The sequence below is a fragment of the Triticum aestivum genome, chromosome 4A (assembly GCF_018294505.1).
Source record: "Triticum aestivum cultivar Chinese Spring chromosome 4A, IWGSC CS RefSeq v2.1, whole genome shotgun sequence".
NCBI classification, from domain to species: Eukaryota; Viridiplantae; Streptophyta; class Magnoliopsida; order Poales; family Poaceae; genus Triticum; species Triticum aestivum.
Genome location: NC_057803.1, coordinates 328,289,573 through 328,305,204, shown reverse-complemented (window position 1 = coordinate 328,305,204; position 15,632 = coordinate 328,289,573). Strand labels below are relative to the sequence as shown.

Below are 15,632 nucleotides of genomic sequence, written 5' to 3'. Positions count from 1 at the left end.
GGGCGCGCGGCGGCAGAGGGAGTGGGCCGTGGGGGCCCAACGAGGGCTGCCCGGGCCGACGGCGGGGGCGGTGCGGCGGCGCCACATGGCGGGCGCCTATTGGCCCGGGGCGGCGGCGGCGGAGCGTCCGAACATGTCCGGCCCGGCAGTTTTCGTCCGGCGGCGCGAGGGGTTGGATCTAGGGTTTGGACGAGGGGGGATCCGGATTTCGGGGAAGGGGTCTAGTTTTATAGGTAGAGGGAGATAGGAGAGTCCAAATGAGGTGCGGTTTTCGGCCACGCAATCGTGATCGAACGCTCTAGAAGATGGAGCAGGTTTAGGTGGGTTTTGGGCCAAATTGGAAGGGTGTTGGGCTGCAACTCACACGAGGCCTTTTCGGTCCCTCGGTTAACCGTTGGAGTATCAAACGAAGTCCAAATGATACGAAACTTGACAGGCGGTCTACCGGTAGTAAACCAAGGCCGCTTGGCAAGTCTCGGTCCAATCCGGAAATGTTTAATCCCCACACACGAAAAAAAGGTAGAAATGACCACCGGAGGAGAACGAAGCGCCGGAATGCAAAACGGACAACGGGGAAAATGCTCGAATGCATGAGATGAACACGTATGCAAATGCAATGCACATGATGACATGATAAGAGATGCATGACAAAAACAACAACACACAGAGACAAAAACCCGAACTCGAGAAAATAAAATAACTTAACGCCGGAAACGGCAAGAGTTGGAGTACAAATTAGGAAAGTTACATCCGGGGTGTTACAACTCCAGGGCCGAATGTGAGCTACTACGCTGAAAAGAGTGTGAAGCTTCGTTATCGTATGTGTGCGATTATGCTGCCGCGCATGTGCAATTCTCACAGTCGTGCGTGAGCTACTATGTCGATAAAAGTGTGCACCTCCGTGGCATAGTCACCTTGTTGTACAACTTTCCAATAATCATATCCAACTGAAAATGATTATGTGTGTGACTACAACTACTGAGCATGCCAAAAAAATATGACTAGTAAAAATAGATCAACTTGATGAAAAATATCATCTAACTAACTTAGTATCGTAGTGTGATTTCTGAAATTTATAAGACCTGCTTGTGCAACTATACATGCTTAATTGTACGAGTATGACTTGCATATTATGAAACTTGTCATACATCTGTGTGCAGCTGTATATACAACGTCTCATCCACCGCTGAAGTCTCGATGTAGCCGCAAATCGACGATTCAGTCTGTAGCTACCCCGACCAACTATCTGCAGTCCATGTGCAACTAGTATGGTTGTGCAACTCTTTTTAGGACTTTCAGAAAATCATTAGAATTGATTTCTTAGTTCTTCCTGACTGAATTTGTCTCGTGTACTACTGCTTTTTTTGCTTTCAGAGAGAGGTTGGGTTCACTGAGCGATCAACTGAAAACAGAGCAAGCTAGAGCATTGTGGTTGTTCAGTCCCTATTCTTCATGGTTGTTTAGTTACCAGGTATTGTGGTACACGGCTACATGCATGTGTGATGATTTTAATTCCTGCTTGATGCGTCCAGTGGCAACTTGTGGACAGATGATTCATGTTGATTTATGTTGTTTTCAGTTCAACACTTAACTGAAAGTCTTTCTCTGAATCTTGTTCTTGCTGTTCGATCTGCAGGAGAGCAGCAGCGCTAGTACTCTCACAAACAAAAATCAATGCAAAAGAGGAGGCCCTGGATGTGATGGCCAGCAGGTGAAGAGGCCAAACCTCTCGATCGGCATCCCAACACCGAGCAGTAGCACAACCAAACACCATGTCCTAGTACAGTAGTACACCGAGCTACTGCCTAAAGGGCCGAATTGGAACTGGATCGGCGAGAGGTCGCCTCGATGCACTTGGAAAATACGAAGTGGGAGGCCTAGGGTCACGGACGGAGTCGTCGTGGAGCAAGTCGAGGCTCGAAGCGGCGGGGCTCCTCAGGTCGCTGACGGTGGACATGGAGTCCGGCGTGGATATGGTCGCCGCAGAAAGGCGGGGTCTAGTCGTGGGCGTCACCGGCGAGGAGGGCCAGAGGAAGCCGCGGCCGACTATGGCGGGACAGGGAGACCCGCCGCAGCCAGACGGCGACGAGGATTGTGGCCCTCTCGCGTTGTCCCTCCACCGCCTCCCAGCCATGGTCCTCCTACGCCTCCACGCCATGGCCGCTCAAGGACACGCAGGCCGCCCTCCACAGCAGTTGCTCCGTTGTCCTTCACCCCGCCGTCCGAAGAAGCAGCATCAGCTATGGGTGGGAAGGGGAGGAGCAGAGTGCACCATGGGAAGGAAGGGAAGGAGAGAGGCGGCGTCATGGGAAGGGAGGGGAAGAGTAGGGAGGCGCCATGGGGAGGAAGGAAGGAGAGGGGCAGGGTGGCGTCACGGTGGAGGACTGGTCTAGAAAAACGACCGTGTCGCCTAGCGAGTCTTCCAGACCAAATAGCACTTGCAGGTGAACTCACGAGGACGGTAGCAAGATTGAGCGGCCAGCTCAAGAGCCGGCTCGAGCCGGCCGCTCGTTCTCTCCAAGAGGTGCGCGTGCACTTTAAGATTTAAGATTTTAGGAACATTCGTGTGCTCAATTGGCCATCGCGAGTTGCCGTAGGTTTCCGGTTCGAATCCCCACACGTCCGAAATTTTAGTCTCTTCTTAGTTTCTTTCCTTCATTCACTGACAGGTGGGACCCACGTGGGGAGGAGATAGAACCCTTCCACACAGCATGTTTGACCGGTCAACTCAAATAAAATACGAGTCAGTGCCCGTATAATCACCTCAACTTGTACATAGTAACCGTATTGACTAACTTCTTATATGCAGTGACCAAAATAAGCTCGCGACACAAGTTCAGGTACCATAGATGAATTTTACTCTCTGCTAAATGTACCTAGGTTTGATGCCATTTTGTGGATATTCGAACATCCGGGCCAGTCCATGGACATTTGTGCATATCGTTAGATGGCGAAGTGTCCAGACCTAGGGGCGTTTCGATGCACCGCGCTGGAGTTGCCCTAAACGTTCAGATAGAACACCCTTTGGTGAGCTGCAAAATTTATACAGGTACGACGCCATATTGCTTCAAAGAGGGGGCAAACTGCTCCATGCATGAAAATGAAGCAACAATAAATAACGGGCACAGGCTATAATTACCAAATAAAACATGAATCTCATGCACAGAAAATTGGGCCGAAAGAATATCTGCTCTTAGCTTGATGGGGCCTGGCTACTTTTTGATGACGATTTGGCAACATAGATCTGCTTCACCCTACCAGTGCCATATTTCTTGTTGGAACCAGAGCTCCTCCCGGGATATCCTGACCGACGTTGCCATTCATTCACAGTTCCAGCCCTTTGGGTAACCCTGGCCAGACGATCCTGATTATTATTAACTGAATGCTTGAACTGTTGATCCGATGGTAATGAAGACTGGTGTGGCTTGGAGGGCATCTTGGCAACTTGACCAGACTTGGGGTTGCTATTTGGGACTTCATTGCCGATCACACCTTTCCGGACAAATGAAGGCTCAGCAGTTCGAGCATCTGAACTGCTTGAGGCTGGCTGTTTAACATCCGACGACTGGGAGGCAGCTATACTTGGGAAACTCTTGTTGCTATCTGATGTTGAGGGCTCCTGGAACCGCTCATTTGTACTTGACTTGTCAATTACCACATTATCAACATACTGTGATGCCACTGTACCATCTATTGGATGCGGTTGCAGTTGCACTGATAACGGGACAGAGTGCATAGGCACACGTGGCCAACAAGGTTGCACCTGTATTTTCGCAGATGACTGGAATAATAGTCACGAAGTTAGTTACAATGCCAACAGAGAAAATGTTGTGGCATAAAACAAAACAGAAACTTGTTTGTAACCAGGTTATTTAGTTCAATATACAATGATCATAGAAAATATACATTGGGGGCTCTCCTAAAAAATACAATGATTTTATTTGAAACTGGCAATGGCAAGCAATTGTGTGAACATAGATTAAATCTGCCATAGAGAAAAGCAAAAACAGATCCAATGCTTCCGAAGCAGAACAGCTACAATGTCCACGTCATGAGCGAGGTCAACCTTCGGATCACCGCCGGGGCTAAGAAACTAGGGTCATTTGTTTTGTGGGGGTCACTTGTAACAAACTCTATCCTCTAGATGAGGCAAATCCTCCGTTTCGAAGAAGAAAAAAACAGTGCACATAGTCAATAATAATGTGTCAACCCTACACCCCGGGCACATACTGGAAAAGGCTAACAAATCCGAGCTACTACCTAGATTCAAGAATATAAGGTGTATCCGTTTTCATGCCAGTCAAACATTTGTATGTTTGACCAAGATTATAGAAGAAAATATCAACATCTATAATACAAAATAAGTAAAAAATGAAATACTTTTCTTGATGGATCTAATGATACAAATATGGTATTGTAGATATTGATACTTTTTTCTAAAAACTTGGTGAAATATGCAAATGTTTGACTTCTGAAAAAACTAATACACCTTATATTTTGGAAGGGATGGAGTATAGTAAATGCTGCCACAAAGTGCCTCCAACTGTTTCATGCATATGAAGTTATGCACAAGAGAGAGAGAGAGAGGGAGAGAGAGAGAGAGATTGCTCTTTCTGATCCTATAACACAAACTAATCACCCTTCTGATAATGAAATGGATATCCAAACACATAAGGATGAACCAATTTGATTCTCTAAACATGTTATCTGAACCAACTATTGCATACCTGGAACGAAGCCATGTCAAACATTGTCAGCGGGGATGGGATTGGCATGATAGAAGTTGCACGTAGATGCGGCACTTGAGTAGGAAAACTGGGTGAGGTTACTTGACCAGGTAGCACACTTTGGTTGCTTGGATCACTCTGGCTGATGCCAACAGAAGGTCCTTGGTTTTGCTTCCAATCAGGCTGCTTGTCACCAGGAATGTAAGTGGCTCCCATAAAACCAAGCCCCATTTGACCAAATTGCCCAAGTGGGGCAAAGTGGTTGTAGACCACCATATGTGGAGGACCTTGCATGCCTGGGATTCCTCCAGGGCTAATGAAAGGACCAGCGAATCCAGTAGGGGGGCGATAAAATGAATCCACCATAGATGGCCAAGCACCCAACTGTGCTGAAGGCAAAGCGTTGCTTCTTTGAGGCTGTTGACCCAAAGTGCCGGCAGATTCATCACTTGGCCCAAATGCAAAAGGATGTCCTCCTAACATTGTGTTCATCTCGAAGCAAGAGAAGTGGGACGGCTGTGCAATGGGGAACTGAGAAAGCGTTGGCCCTGGCACCTGTGGGCTTGGTAAAGAAGGCCACAGGGGCATTGACGGAGTGTCAACTGACAGGTCTGCTGGAAGGGCAACCGTCAGTAGCTCCTCTCTAGATGATTGACCAGGTTGACCTGTTATTGCCCCTGCTTAAGTTTTATTAAGCTCTATAAATACAGGTGCATCTAAAAGGTAATTTTTAAATCAAATAATCAACAACCAGAAGATCATACCTCCGGCTGTTAACCCAGTGAGATCCTTACTGCTAAAGCTATTTTTGTCTGAAGCAGAAGCTGCAGTTCCAACTGCCTCATCAGTACAAATAGCTGCAACAGCCACAGCAGAAGCAGCTGCTTCAGCCTCAGCTTGAGCTTCAACCTCCTCTGAGTTTGAACATTGATCTTTAGTAGTAGCCTTCTCCTTATCGAACAAAACAGCAGCACTACTGTTATCACCACGCAAATTTCGGTCAATCTTCATTTCAGGCCAAGATGAACCTGGAGCACCAAGCCCTTTTGAAATTGTTCGGGTGATGGGAGCCAGTACGGTTGGCGAGGTAACTGCCCCTGAGCATTGTAATTATTTCATCATCAATGAAGCTGCTGGAAGCATTGTACGATACTAATACAAACCATGATGTGCTTACCAAACTGAATCTTCTCCCCAGCCAAAAGAGAATTGATAGGGCTAGCAGATGTGTATGCCATGTCCGTGGTTACTGTAGGAGATAGAGCATTATTGGACTCCAAAGGAAAGCCAGAACCTCCTTGTTCAAACTTTGCTGGTTTCATTGCTTCCTCAAGTTGAATTTGAGTTAATGGCATAACCTAGCATGGGCACAAGTTGTCAGAAGTATACAAGCACAGAATTGTAAGACTTCAGAGTTAGAAACAACTCGTCTTTAAAAGATAAACGTGCCAATTGTTGCCTTAAAACTCAGAAGTGCATGTAGAACCACAATATTTGTTAAGAAAATCAATACTCCCTCCATTCTCAAATAGATGCCGCACTAGAATGCATGGCCAAACTTCCAATCACTTTTTTGAACACTAAAATATATACAATTATTCAGATTTGTCGCAATGAAATCATATTAATGCAATATATTTCCTTACCATTAATTCAATATCTCTTTATTCTAAAACTGACTACTGACGCAGTAATCTCATTAAGCCATGCACTGCTAAATTCCATTCATAAACTAATTAAGATTTCTTTTTTTTAACTTGTTTAAGATTTCCTTTTTACTGCACTTGTGCTTTGTGAGTGCGGTGCAAACAGTGAACTTAAAAGACATTGCAAAACAATTGGTTGGTTCATGCACTGAAAGACTGCGTTGATCAGAACATACAAACCAGCGCCGCGTGCTCCAGGAAATAACAAGCATGGACATCCATCTATACGTATGAGTTCGCCACATCATAGTGGATAAGTGCTTAGTAGTACATGTGCTGTCTAAAGCATTGATCATATTTTCCATTCTTTGGGTGCATCCAAAATTATAATTTTCTGGTTAGTGAAACAGTGAAGGTTGTGATTATGATGTGAGTGATCATGATTTGATGTGAGCAGAAATAGTATTAGTAGATTATAACCATTCTGTTTGTGCTACCGACATAAATTCATGCGCTACTATTTCTACAAAGAACACCATTTCTATGATTCAGTAATCTGCTAGCTATTAGGGCACTGAAAGTTCTGATCATTTAGAAGTACTAAAAAAAAGTCGTCCCATAACTATACTATAAATTATACATTATATATGTTTCTGTAATTGTCATATACACACTGTTCATTATAAGTTGTTACTTTTGCTTTCAGAGTGTTAGAAGAGAGGTTCAGCTTTGAGAAAAGACATTCAAACCATTCCGGAAACAAAATATCTTTGAACAATTAAAGGCATGATTGTACATATACATACAGGGTAACTTGATTTTAAAATATATCAAAAATATCAACTTACTATTCAAGCTGCAACGCGTGGACATGACCATAGTTTCTATTTTAATAGCGTATAGTAAGGAAAAGTAGAAGTTAGATTTCTATCTTGGAGATAACATCAATGTCCAAATATTAAGTACATGTATAGCATGGCCCACCCAGCACAAAGTTAGGATGAGTGCCCGATCCAAAATAACATGACTTCACTGACATGCAGAAATTTCGCAATGTAGGTTATTTTATTGTATAGTGCTAGCTCACTTCCCATCGTTTATGAAGGTAAACTGTGAAACTATATGCTTTGGGTATAAAATGCTTTTGCCTGCAGAATATATAAGCAGCACAGGACTGTCCACGTTAACTTGGCACACAGAAGATGAAGTCAGCAGAAACACAAAATGAAGGTCCCCCAAGGAACCAAGGCACTTCGTACTGTTTTGAATAATGATCTGTACATATGGACAAAAAAACTTGCCAAAGCAATCTACCTGCTGGTTCATTTGTGAACTATCCCAGTTGCCCATGTTTGTGCCAATGGACAATGTTTTATTATTGCTTTCTGATAAGCATGCCACAAGCTTTGTTGCGGTACTAGAAGTTATCAAGTCGGAGGTTGCCTGGCTTCGGATAGGCCTGCAAAAGAATTTTTGAACAAGGTTCTAAACAAGAATCCTAGTTAAATAGCATAAACATAACTAAGATACAGTGCTACATACTTCTTTGCATGGTAGTTTGTACGAGGTCCTGTGTTGGCTGAAGGTGGCCGCCCTATGGGTGTAATTGAAGCTGTATCACCCATGAATGAAGATGATGGTTCGGTGTGATCAAGGACCCTTCCTTCAACTCCAAGGACAGAACCCGAAGAAACTTTCTTCGCAGGTTCCCCACCGAAAGAAACTGTCCCCTTATAAATACTTGAACTGCTAAAACTGTGTAGAGACATTTGATGCTGCTTGCGGGGAGCCTGGTTCAACAAACACGAAAGCATTAATTTTACGAAGACAAATAGATACAAGGCACCAATGTAAAGGATGATAACTTGGCACCTTTGCCATCCTTATTTTGGATCTATTTTCTTTCTCCCTCTGCTCTCTCCTGACACTCATGATCTGCTTCTTGGACCTGACTTCAATGAAACCATCTGCATCAGCAGGCATTTCAACGCCTTGCTGCCTAACGATGCGTACAACTCCAGCATGTAACGAGGTATTAGCGTCTCCCTCGGGGATACCACCTGCTCTAGATTCTGTGTACCCACAATGAGACCTGTCATAAGATGGAGCCTTCTGTGCGATTCTCTCTGTTTTACTATAATAATGAGCAGATGTAGATGAAGAATCTGCTCCATTAATATCACTTGCTTCATTTGTACCTTCCTTTCTGTTCACATTTCTCACCAGAATCTCCCTTGCCAATCGATTGGAAACCAGATTCTCATTCTGCTCATCGTGGCACTCAGAAGCTAGGGCTTCGTTCTTCTCAACATTTGCCCGCACTCTAAATTCAGTTCTTCTTATGTTCCTACGAGACCTTCTCTGGAATCCTCTGGAATCTTTATGAAAAGGTTCAACAGCTGTGCCTGTTGATCCCATATTAGATTCTTTAACAGCATAACCGTATCTCCTCCCACTTCCACCAGATACAGCGCCTGCCTTTAGGCCACTCAAGGCTTTCCCATATGAACCAACTTGAGAAGATTCTGCGTTATTGAAAGAAGATTTGTGATTCCGCTTTGAGGAGAGATCATTATTCCTCTGAGAATCACCTTTTGAAAGTCCAAAAGATGCATTTTCTTCAATTGAAGTTCTGTCTAATCGGCTGTGAAATTCATTTAAATCAGCCATCCGGTTGATTTCAGATTCATTGCGCTGATGCAAATTTGATTCTCTTGGGGTATTCTGGTTTACATTTGGATCCATCTCATTGGGTATACCACTCGAACCATTCTGTTTCGATATATGTGGAGATGGTGCGGGGGGCTGAACGGAAGGCACTGCCTGAGAATGTGGTCGAACATTCTGGGCAATAGGGCGGACATGCCTCAACTGACCAAACTTGAATAAAGGAGCTGATGAAGGGAGCAGTTGAGCCAGGGATGGGTTAATCTGATTGTGGAGATGGATCGGCATCTGTATGGAGCCAATCTGAATGGCTCGAACCGGAGTTGGTATTAAAGATGACCTGGAAAACAAACCGAACTGCAGACTAACAGGAACTTCATTCTGGTCAATTACTGCTGATGTTGATGAATCAATAGGCAGGGCAAAAGATGCCTCAGGTAACTTGGAACTTGGCACAGCTGTGCTACCGGATGGATCAACATTGGATTCATCGGTCAAGGGATTTGTTTGATCAAGAGCTAAGTCTTGAAGCGTAACAAGGTCACAAGGATCAACTGAACCACATCTCAACTCTTGCTCCACGACGCCCGAGTGTACACCAACTTCCAGTTCTGTGCTCTTCACAGAAGTTAATTCAAGCTCACTATTCAGGGGAATTTCAACCTGTACACCCTGATCAAATCCAAGTATAACTGGCTCCATTTCTGCAGTTGTATTATGTTCCTCTGCAAACTCATCATCCAAGTCAAGATGCACGTCTGTGAACTCATTAGCCAAGTCAAGAGTATGACCATCGCCATCATTGATTTCATCTTCTTGGTAGCTATTGCCTTCCTCATCATACACATCCTGTTTTTGCTTGGATTCATTGTGTTCACTTGGCCATTCATCATCCTCCATGTGAGAAGCCGTGCTTGAGGTGGCGATTCTGCTTATGTTTGCTGCATCTAAAGTTGAAGCCGCTTGGTCATTATCAGATACCACAGTACGATAACCATCAGCAGAAGTTGGCAGTGCAGGCGAATCACCAGAAACATCCATCTCGTCATGTGAAACATGTGGAGGTGATCTAGGAGGGCTTGAAACACAAAGAGAAGATTGTGAGCCCAAGACAGGGCTCGCCCTGTCCCCATTTTGCTGCTCATTGACAACAATGCCTTCAGCAGGTGTCCCATGCTGGCGGGATACCTCTTGGTATGCACTACCATATTGGCTGTGCATAGTTTGTTCATCATCTCTACTGGAGCTCTCTCCCATTACATCATGAATGAAAGATGAATTGGCACGTTGAATAGAAGCACTAATTGCACTTCCATGCATTGAGGTCACAACAGGTGGGGGGGGTACACGTGGTTGCCGCATAGGGTAGCAGGATTTTGTAAAAGAGGAGAAATCATTAGGCCCGGAGTTCTGGAACATTCTCTCTCCTTGTTGAGCATTGGAGCTTCCGTAGGAACCACTAGGCAGCCATGTAGCATCTCCAAACCTATCACTATTGAAAAAATGAGTGTCAAATTCAGACTGCTTGTCAAAACAGTTATTCCCCCTCGGTGCATCCCACCCTGGAACTCTTCCTTGACTATAATCTTCCAGTGCCCATGATGAATCATTGATTTGGTCTCTCGAAGATGGCCCGACTAGCGATGCCCGAAATCCATCATAAGAATCTTTTTTAGGGAAGCTTCCCCTCTTAGTACCCAAAGTGTCGCACCGTGGACTGTAATGTAGATTTTCTTGGTCTTCAAATGCAGCCCTCGCACTGTGGTACGCGTGTTCTCTATCAACCAAGCCTGAGTGTCCATCTCCCATAGTGTTGACCGCCCTTGGAACTGTATCACTGTACCGGTTGAGACTGGAAGCCACCGATGACATGGAGGTATTGATGCGCTCACCCAGTCTGCTAATATCATGTCTTTCACCAGCATTATTGTACCGTGACACATCTCTATCTTTCAAGGCTCCAAGTGTTTGTTCATCATTGGCAGCTGAAGTAAGATTTCCATCGCTCATGTTTGATTCGGCTCGCCGTCTAGCAATCCTTGCCTCCAATTCCAGGAGCTTTTGACGTGCGGCTTCTCTACGCCGCTCCTCCTCCATAGCAACCCTTGTCTTCTCTTCCTCCCTAGCAATTCTCTGCTCCTCAACTCTTCTAGCAGCTTCCAGCGTCTCTTGCTCGGCTTGCCAAACAGCCTGTCTTGTCTCATCTTCCACCAACCGCCGCCTTTCCTCCTCCTCTCTTATCAGCTTCTCCCTCTCCTCATCTTGTTTCCGAGCGATTTCTCTGACTCTGGCCTGTTCTTCCACTACCCGCTGTCTCTCTTGCTCTTGTACCCTCAAGATCCTATCGAGCTCAGCCTCAAATGACTCCCTTACTGGATCATGGAAATCTGATGGTTTGGTTGTTTCTTTTTTCTTCTTTATTGAACTGAAACTAACGGCAGAAATGCTATCAAAACCGGTATGCTCAACTAAAGGCCTTACAGGGACTCCAGCGAGCCACTTATCCCTGCCAAATTTTGTTCCCAGCTCATTAACTAAAGGTCCCTTATTACCAAGATATGGCATCACCTTGGAAACAGGATTATTCTGGAAAGACTTCCCTCTGTACCAGTTATTAGAATTATCATTGTAACATTCACCTGCAGTTTCCCCAACATGTGCGCTTCCATGCAGTTCAGTCCCAATCTGTCCATAGGCTCGCACAGCAGGATCCTTACTAGTATTGCACAAATCCTTGGAGGCACCATCAGTAATGCCTTCATGGTAAAGTAATTGTCCGCTTCCTTTGCCTGCACTGTAAGGACGACCATCTGTCTTCTCCACATTGTGGCTTGGCCTAGGAGATCGCCACAAACCATCTTGCCCGCCCTCTTTATTGGGAGCAATGGAATCTCTCCCACAGGACTCATTTTTTAAGTGCTCCATCGTCACGCCATAAAGGTCGCGCCCTGGAACCATGGTCTCGATCCTACCAAATCCCCTCTCTTTACTGTCGCGATCTGGGAGACTCAGCACTGTATCACGCTCATCATCAGCCCAATCAGCATCATACCTAAGCCGCACCAGTGGCAGCGGCCCCAAATCATGAGTTTGCACTTTCTCCACTGAACCATGGAGACCAGTACCTGTGACGCCAACAGAAGCCAAGGGCTCAGCACCACGCGAGGGCATCACATGTGGTCGCATGCCCAGGGGCATCGGCTGTGTCTCCGGCATGGCGGCTTGAGCCCCATAAAGGTCTTTCTGGCGATGCTGCACGAGTGGCGGAGGTGGTGGCGCCACCGCTGCTTTAAGAGAAGGGAAGTCCTCGCCCCGCAAGACGACAGCTTTCTCCTGGAATCCATACGACGGGGGCCTGGAAACGCCACTAGGAGCCGGTATCGAGCCCAGTGGCTTCTCGGATGCCGGAGCAGGCTTCATCCACCCAGCCACGGCCCCGCCGGATCGGGGCGGGGCTGAGGCGACCCCACCGCCTGCAGTGACGGTCGCGCCCTCGAAGCGCTCGTGCTCCTTGCGGAGCGAGGGGAGGTTCAGAGGCGGCGGTACGGAGAGCTTGGGCTGCTGCGGCTTGGCCATAGAGGAGGAGCCGCGACCGCGGGAAAGCACCACCATGCCACCGCCGCCGCCGGCAGAGGGGGCAGCGGGGCGGGAGGGGCGGCCGCCACTTTGGGATTGGGCGGACTGGCCGTACGATCGGTTGAGGTTAACGGATACAAATTTGCCGGGGTGCGACATCGGCGGCTGTGGCGGCCGCGGAGCGCATGAAACCCTAGCTGCAGCCCGATGCGCGGGTGGGCGTGCGGGGAGGGGGTGGAGGAGGCGACGGCTCGGGGTTTATGCGAGGTCTGGTGGAGATGGGGAGGAGGAGGAGGAGGTGGTGGGTGGTGGTGGTGGTGGCTCGCCGCTGAAGAGGAGGCGACGGCGGTGGGTGGTGGGATTTGGAACGGGGGATTGGTGCCGGGTCCGGAAGAGGGACGCGGGGGGGAGGGATGCGAGTGAGCACTGCGGCACGAATCTTAAAAGAGTTAATTACACCTGGGGTACATAAACTTTCGCGGCGGTAACGGATTCATAAACAAACAAAAAAGACCCGTAAAAATCATACATCAACTCTGATGCGGTAACGTTTAGGTACAAAACAGTTCGAAACGTGCCAACTGGGCTGCCACGTGGGAAGAGAAGGCTCGCGGCAGGTGTTGGGCACTTTTCTACATTCCCCCTGGTGTGGTACAATATTTGCGGTTCGCCCCGGTGCTCACAAACCCTTCTTAACCCTCTGCTGTCTCTGTTTCTCTGCGTCGTGTTGGGCCTCTGTTTCTTTGCCCCCGTGTCGCCTTCTCTGCTTCGACGCCGTCGCCTTCTCTGCCGCCGGTTTGGACGCCGCCGCCCATCGACGCGGCATGGAGCCGCTCCTACGGGGGCCCGGGGAGTTCCCTCCTGAGTACGGTACGCGCTCGATCCTCTTCTCCTGCTGGGTTGCTCCTTTGTCCTAGGGTTTTGATCGGGCTAGGTTCTTCATGATTTAGGTGGAAAGATTGATGTTTTGTTGACGCAATTCATGCGATGAAGGGAATGTAGGTGTTTGATAGGACGATTACTGCTGTTTCGTTGCTTTCCATGTTGACTTGCCGGTGGTGATGATTTGGGGCTTAATTTAGGGTTAATTTAAGGGTTGTTCTTGGATTTGAAGGAAGATGTGATAGATGTTGTGATTGTTGTGATGTATGCACCCCCCCCCTATGATTACTGTGATGGATGCCCTATTCTTGCTGTCGAAATTCAGTTATTGCATTGTACTTGCTGTCAAAATTCAGTTAGTGATTGTTGTCGAATTCAGTTAAGTGCATGTTGTCCATAAATGTTGCAGTGAATTCAATTAAGTGATGTTAAATGTTGTTAATTAGTTATTGGTGTACTATATACTCAAAAGGAATTCATTTACTGCTGTGTTTTTCATCAGAGTCTGAAGAAAAAATCTGTCTTTTTTGCAGTAACTTCAGGAGAAGAATCTTTGTTGTTCTTTGTAGCGTTTGAGCACAATGGCATATTTATTGGGCAAGGAGTCAACAGATCATATATTGGCAGCACTTATTGTGAATTTGACTACTGTCATGCTGACACTTGGTCCTTAGATATGCTGAAATTTTGCCTGGACAGGCTGGATTACTCCCATGGTTACCCAGATCTGCAAGTGTACTGGTGCTTGCCAGGCAAAGACATAGTAGATGGCCTTGTTTGTGTGGATACTGAAGAGGTCATTGTTGCTATGGTCAATGCAAGCAAAGAATGTAAGACACTGCTGTTAATAGTGGATGAGGAGAACAAGATAAGAACTTTGTATGATGATGTGATCCTAGATGGGCCCCCTCTGCCAAGGGTAATTACTCCAAGGAAATTGCCAAGGTCTGCTGAAGGAATAGAGGAAGAAGACAATGGAGAGGCAGGAGAGGAAGAAGAAAATGCAGATGATAGAGAGGAAGGAGAGCAAGGAGATGGCACAGCAACAACAGAGCAAGGAGAGGAAACTGATTCAGATTTTTATGAGAGTGATTATGATGTGGAAGATATGGATGATGATCTATTCCTTGAGAATGTAGATGCAGAAGTTGGTGACTACAATGAACAGGAAGGATATGTACCAGAGGATGATCCTTTAGATGATGATGAGCTAAACCTGTCCAAAGCAGAACTTGAGAAACTGCAATACACATTTAGGGCTTACAATCCAGAAGTTGACATGAACAATCCAGTGTTCAGAGTAGGGCTTGTGTTTGGTGACATGAAAGAGCTGAGGATGGCATTGGATGCATACACTGTGAGGAACAGAGTCAAAATTTTCAAACCAAGAAATGAGAGTGAGAGGCTTAATGCAGTGTGTTCTCAGGGATGCCCTTGGCTGCTTAAAGCTTCAAAGGACAATAGGACTGGAAGCATTGTAATAAGGCAGTACAATGACAATCACACATGCCAGAAACACTTTGATTCCAAGTGTTTGACTGTTAAGATTCTTACACAAAAATTCCTTGATGAGTTTAGAGACAACCAGAAAATGGACCTCACAACATTTGGGAACAAAGTGCAGAGAGAGTTCAAGTTGATGCCCAATAAAATGAAACTGGGAAGAGCTAGAAAGGCAGCACTTGGTATCATCCATGGAAATGAAGCAGAGCAATACCAGCAGCTATGGGATTATGGCCAAGAACTAAGAAGGTGCAATCCTGGGAGCAAATTTATTGTCAGAACAACCAAGGTGAAGGGGAAAGATGATGCACTCCCAAAGGATCATTTGTCATCACTGTATTGGTCCTATGATGCTTGCAAGAGAGGGTTTCTAAAGGGATGTAGGCCTATAATATTTCTGGATGGCTGCCACTTGAAGAGCAGGTACAAAGGCCAGCTACTGACAGTAGTGGGCATAGACCCAAATGACTGCATATTTCCTATTGCTATGGGTTTGGTGGAAGTGGAGTCTACTTATACATGGGAATGGTTCTTGACAACACTTAAGAATGATCTCAACATTGTGAACACATGCCCATATACTATCATGAGTGACAGGCAAAAGGTAATGCAAATGTGTGCTTCTTCATGT

The 15,632-nt window shown here is 46.2% G+C and overlaps 1 protein-coding gene across 3 annotated transcripts; it reads right to left on the bottom strand.

Annotated features, from left to right (window-relative positions):
• Window positions 1-3,101: 3,101 nt before the first annotated feature.
• On the bottom strand, window positions 3,102-13,018 carry LOC123086056 (uncharacterized). Of its 3 annotated transcripts, none has more exons than XM_044507749.1 (7): window positions 8,246-13,018; window positions 7,916-8,163; window positions 7,688-7,832; window positions 5,905-6,085; window positions 5,492-5,824; window positions 4,728-5,392; window positions 3,102-3,781 (listed from the first exon to the last, which is right to left on the bottom strand). In XM_044507749.1, exons 1-7 carry the CDS (start codon window positions 12,773-12,775, stop codon window positions 3,194-3,196), a joined length of 6,690 nt encoding a protein of 2,229 aa, XP_044363684.1. In that variant the 5' UTR covers window positions 12,776-13,018; the 3' UTR covers window positions 3,102-3,193. The 3 variants fall into 3 exon arrangements, with proteins under 3 accessions (XP_044363684.1, XP_044363682.1, XP_044363683.1); XM_044507747.1 differs by having other exon boundaries at window positions 4,728-5,404; window positions 8,246-13,017; XM_044507748.1 differs by having other exon boundaries at window positions 4,728-5,404; window positions 5,492-5,818; window positions 8,246-13,017.
• Between the last annotated feature and the right edge of the window lie 2,614 nt (window positions 13,019-15,632).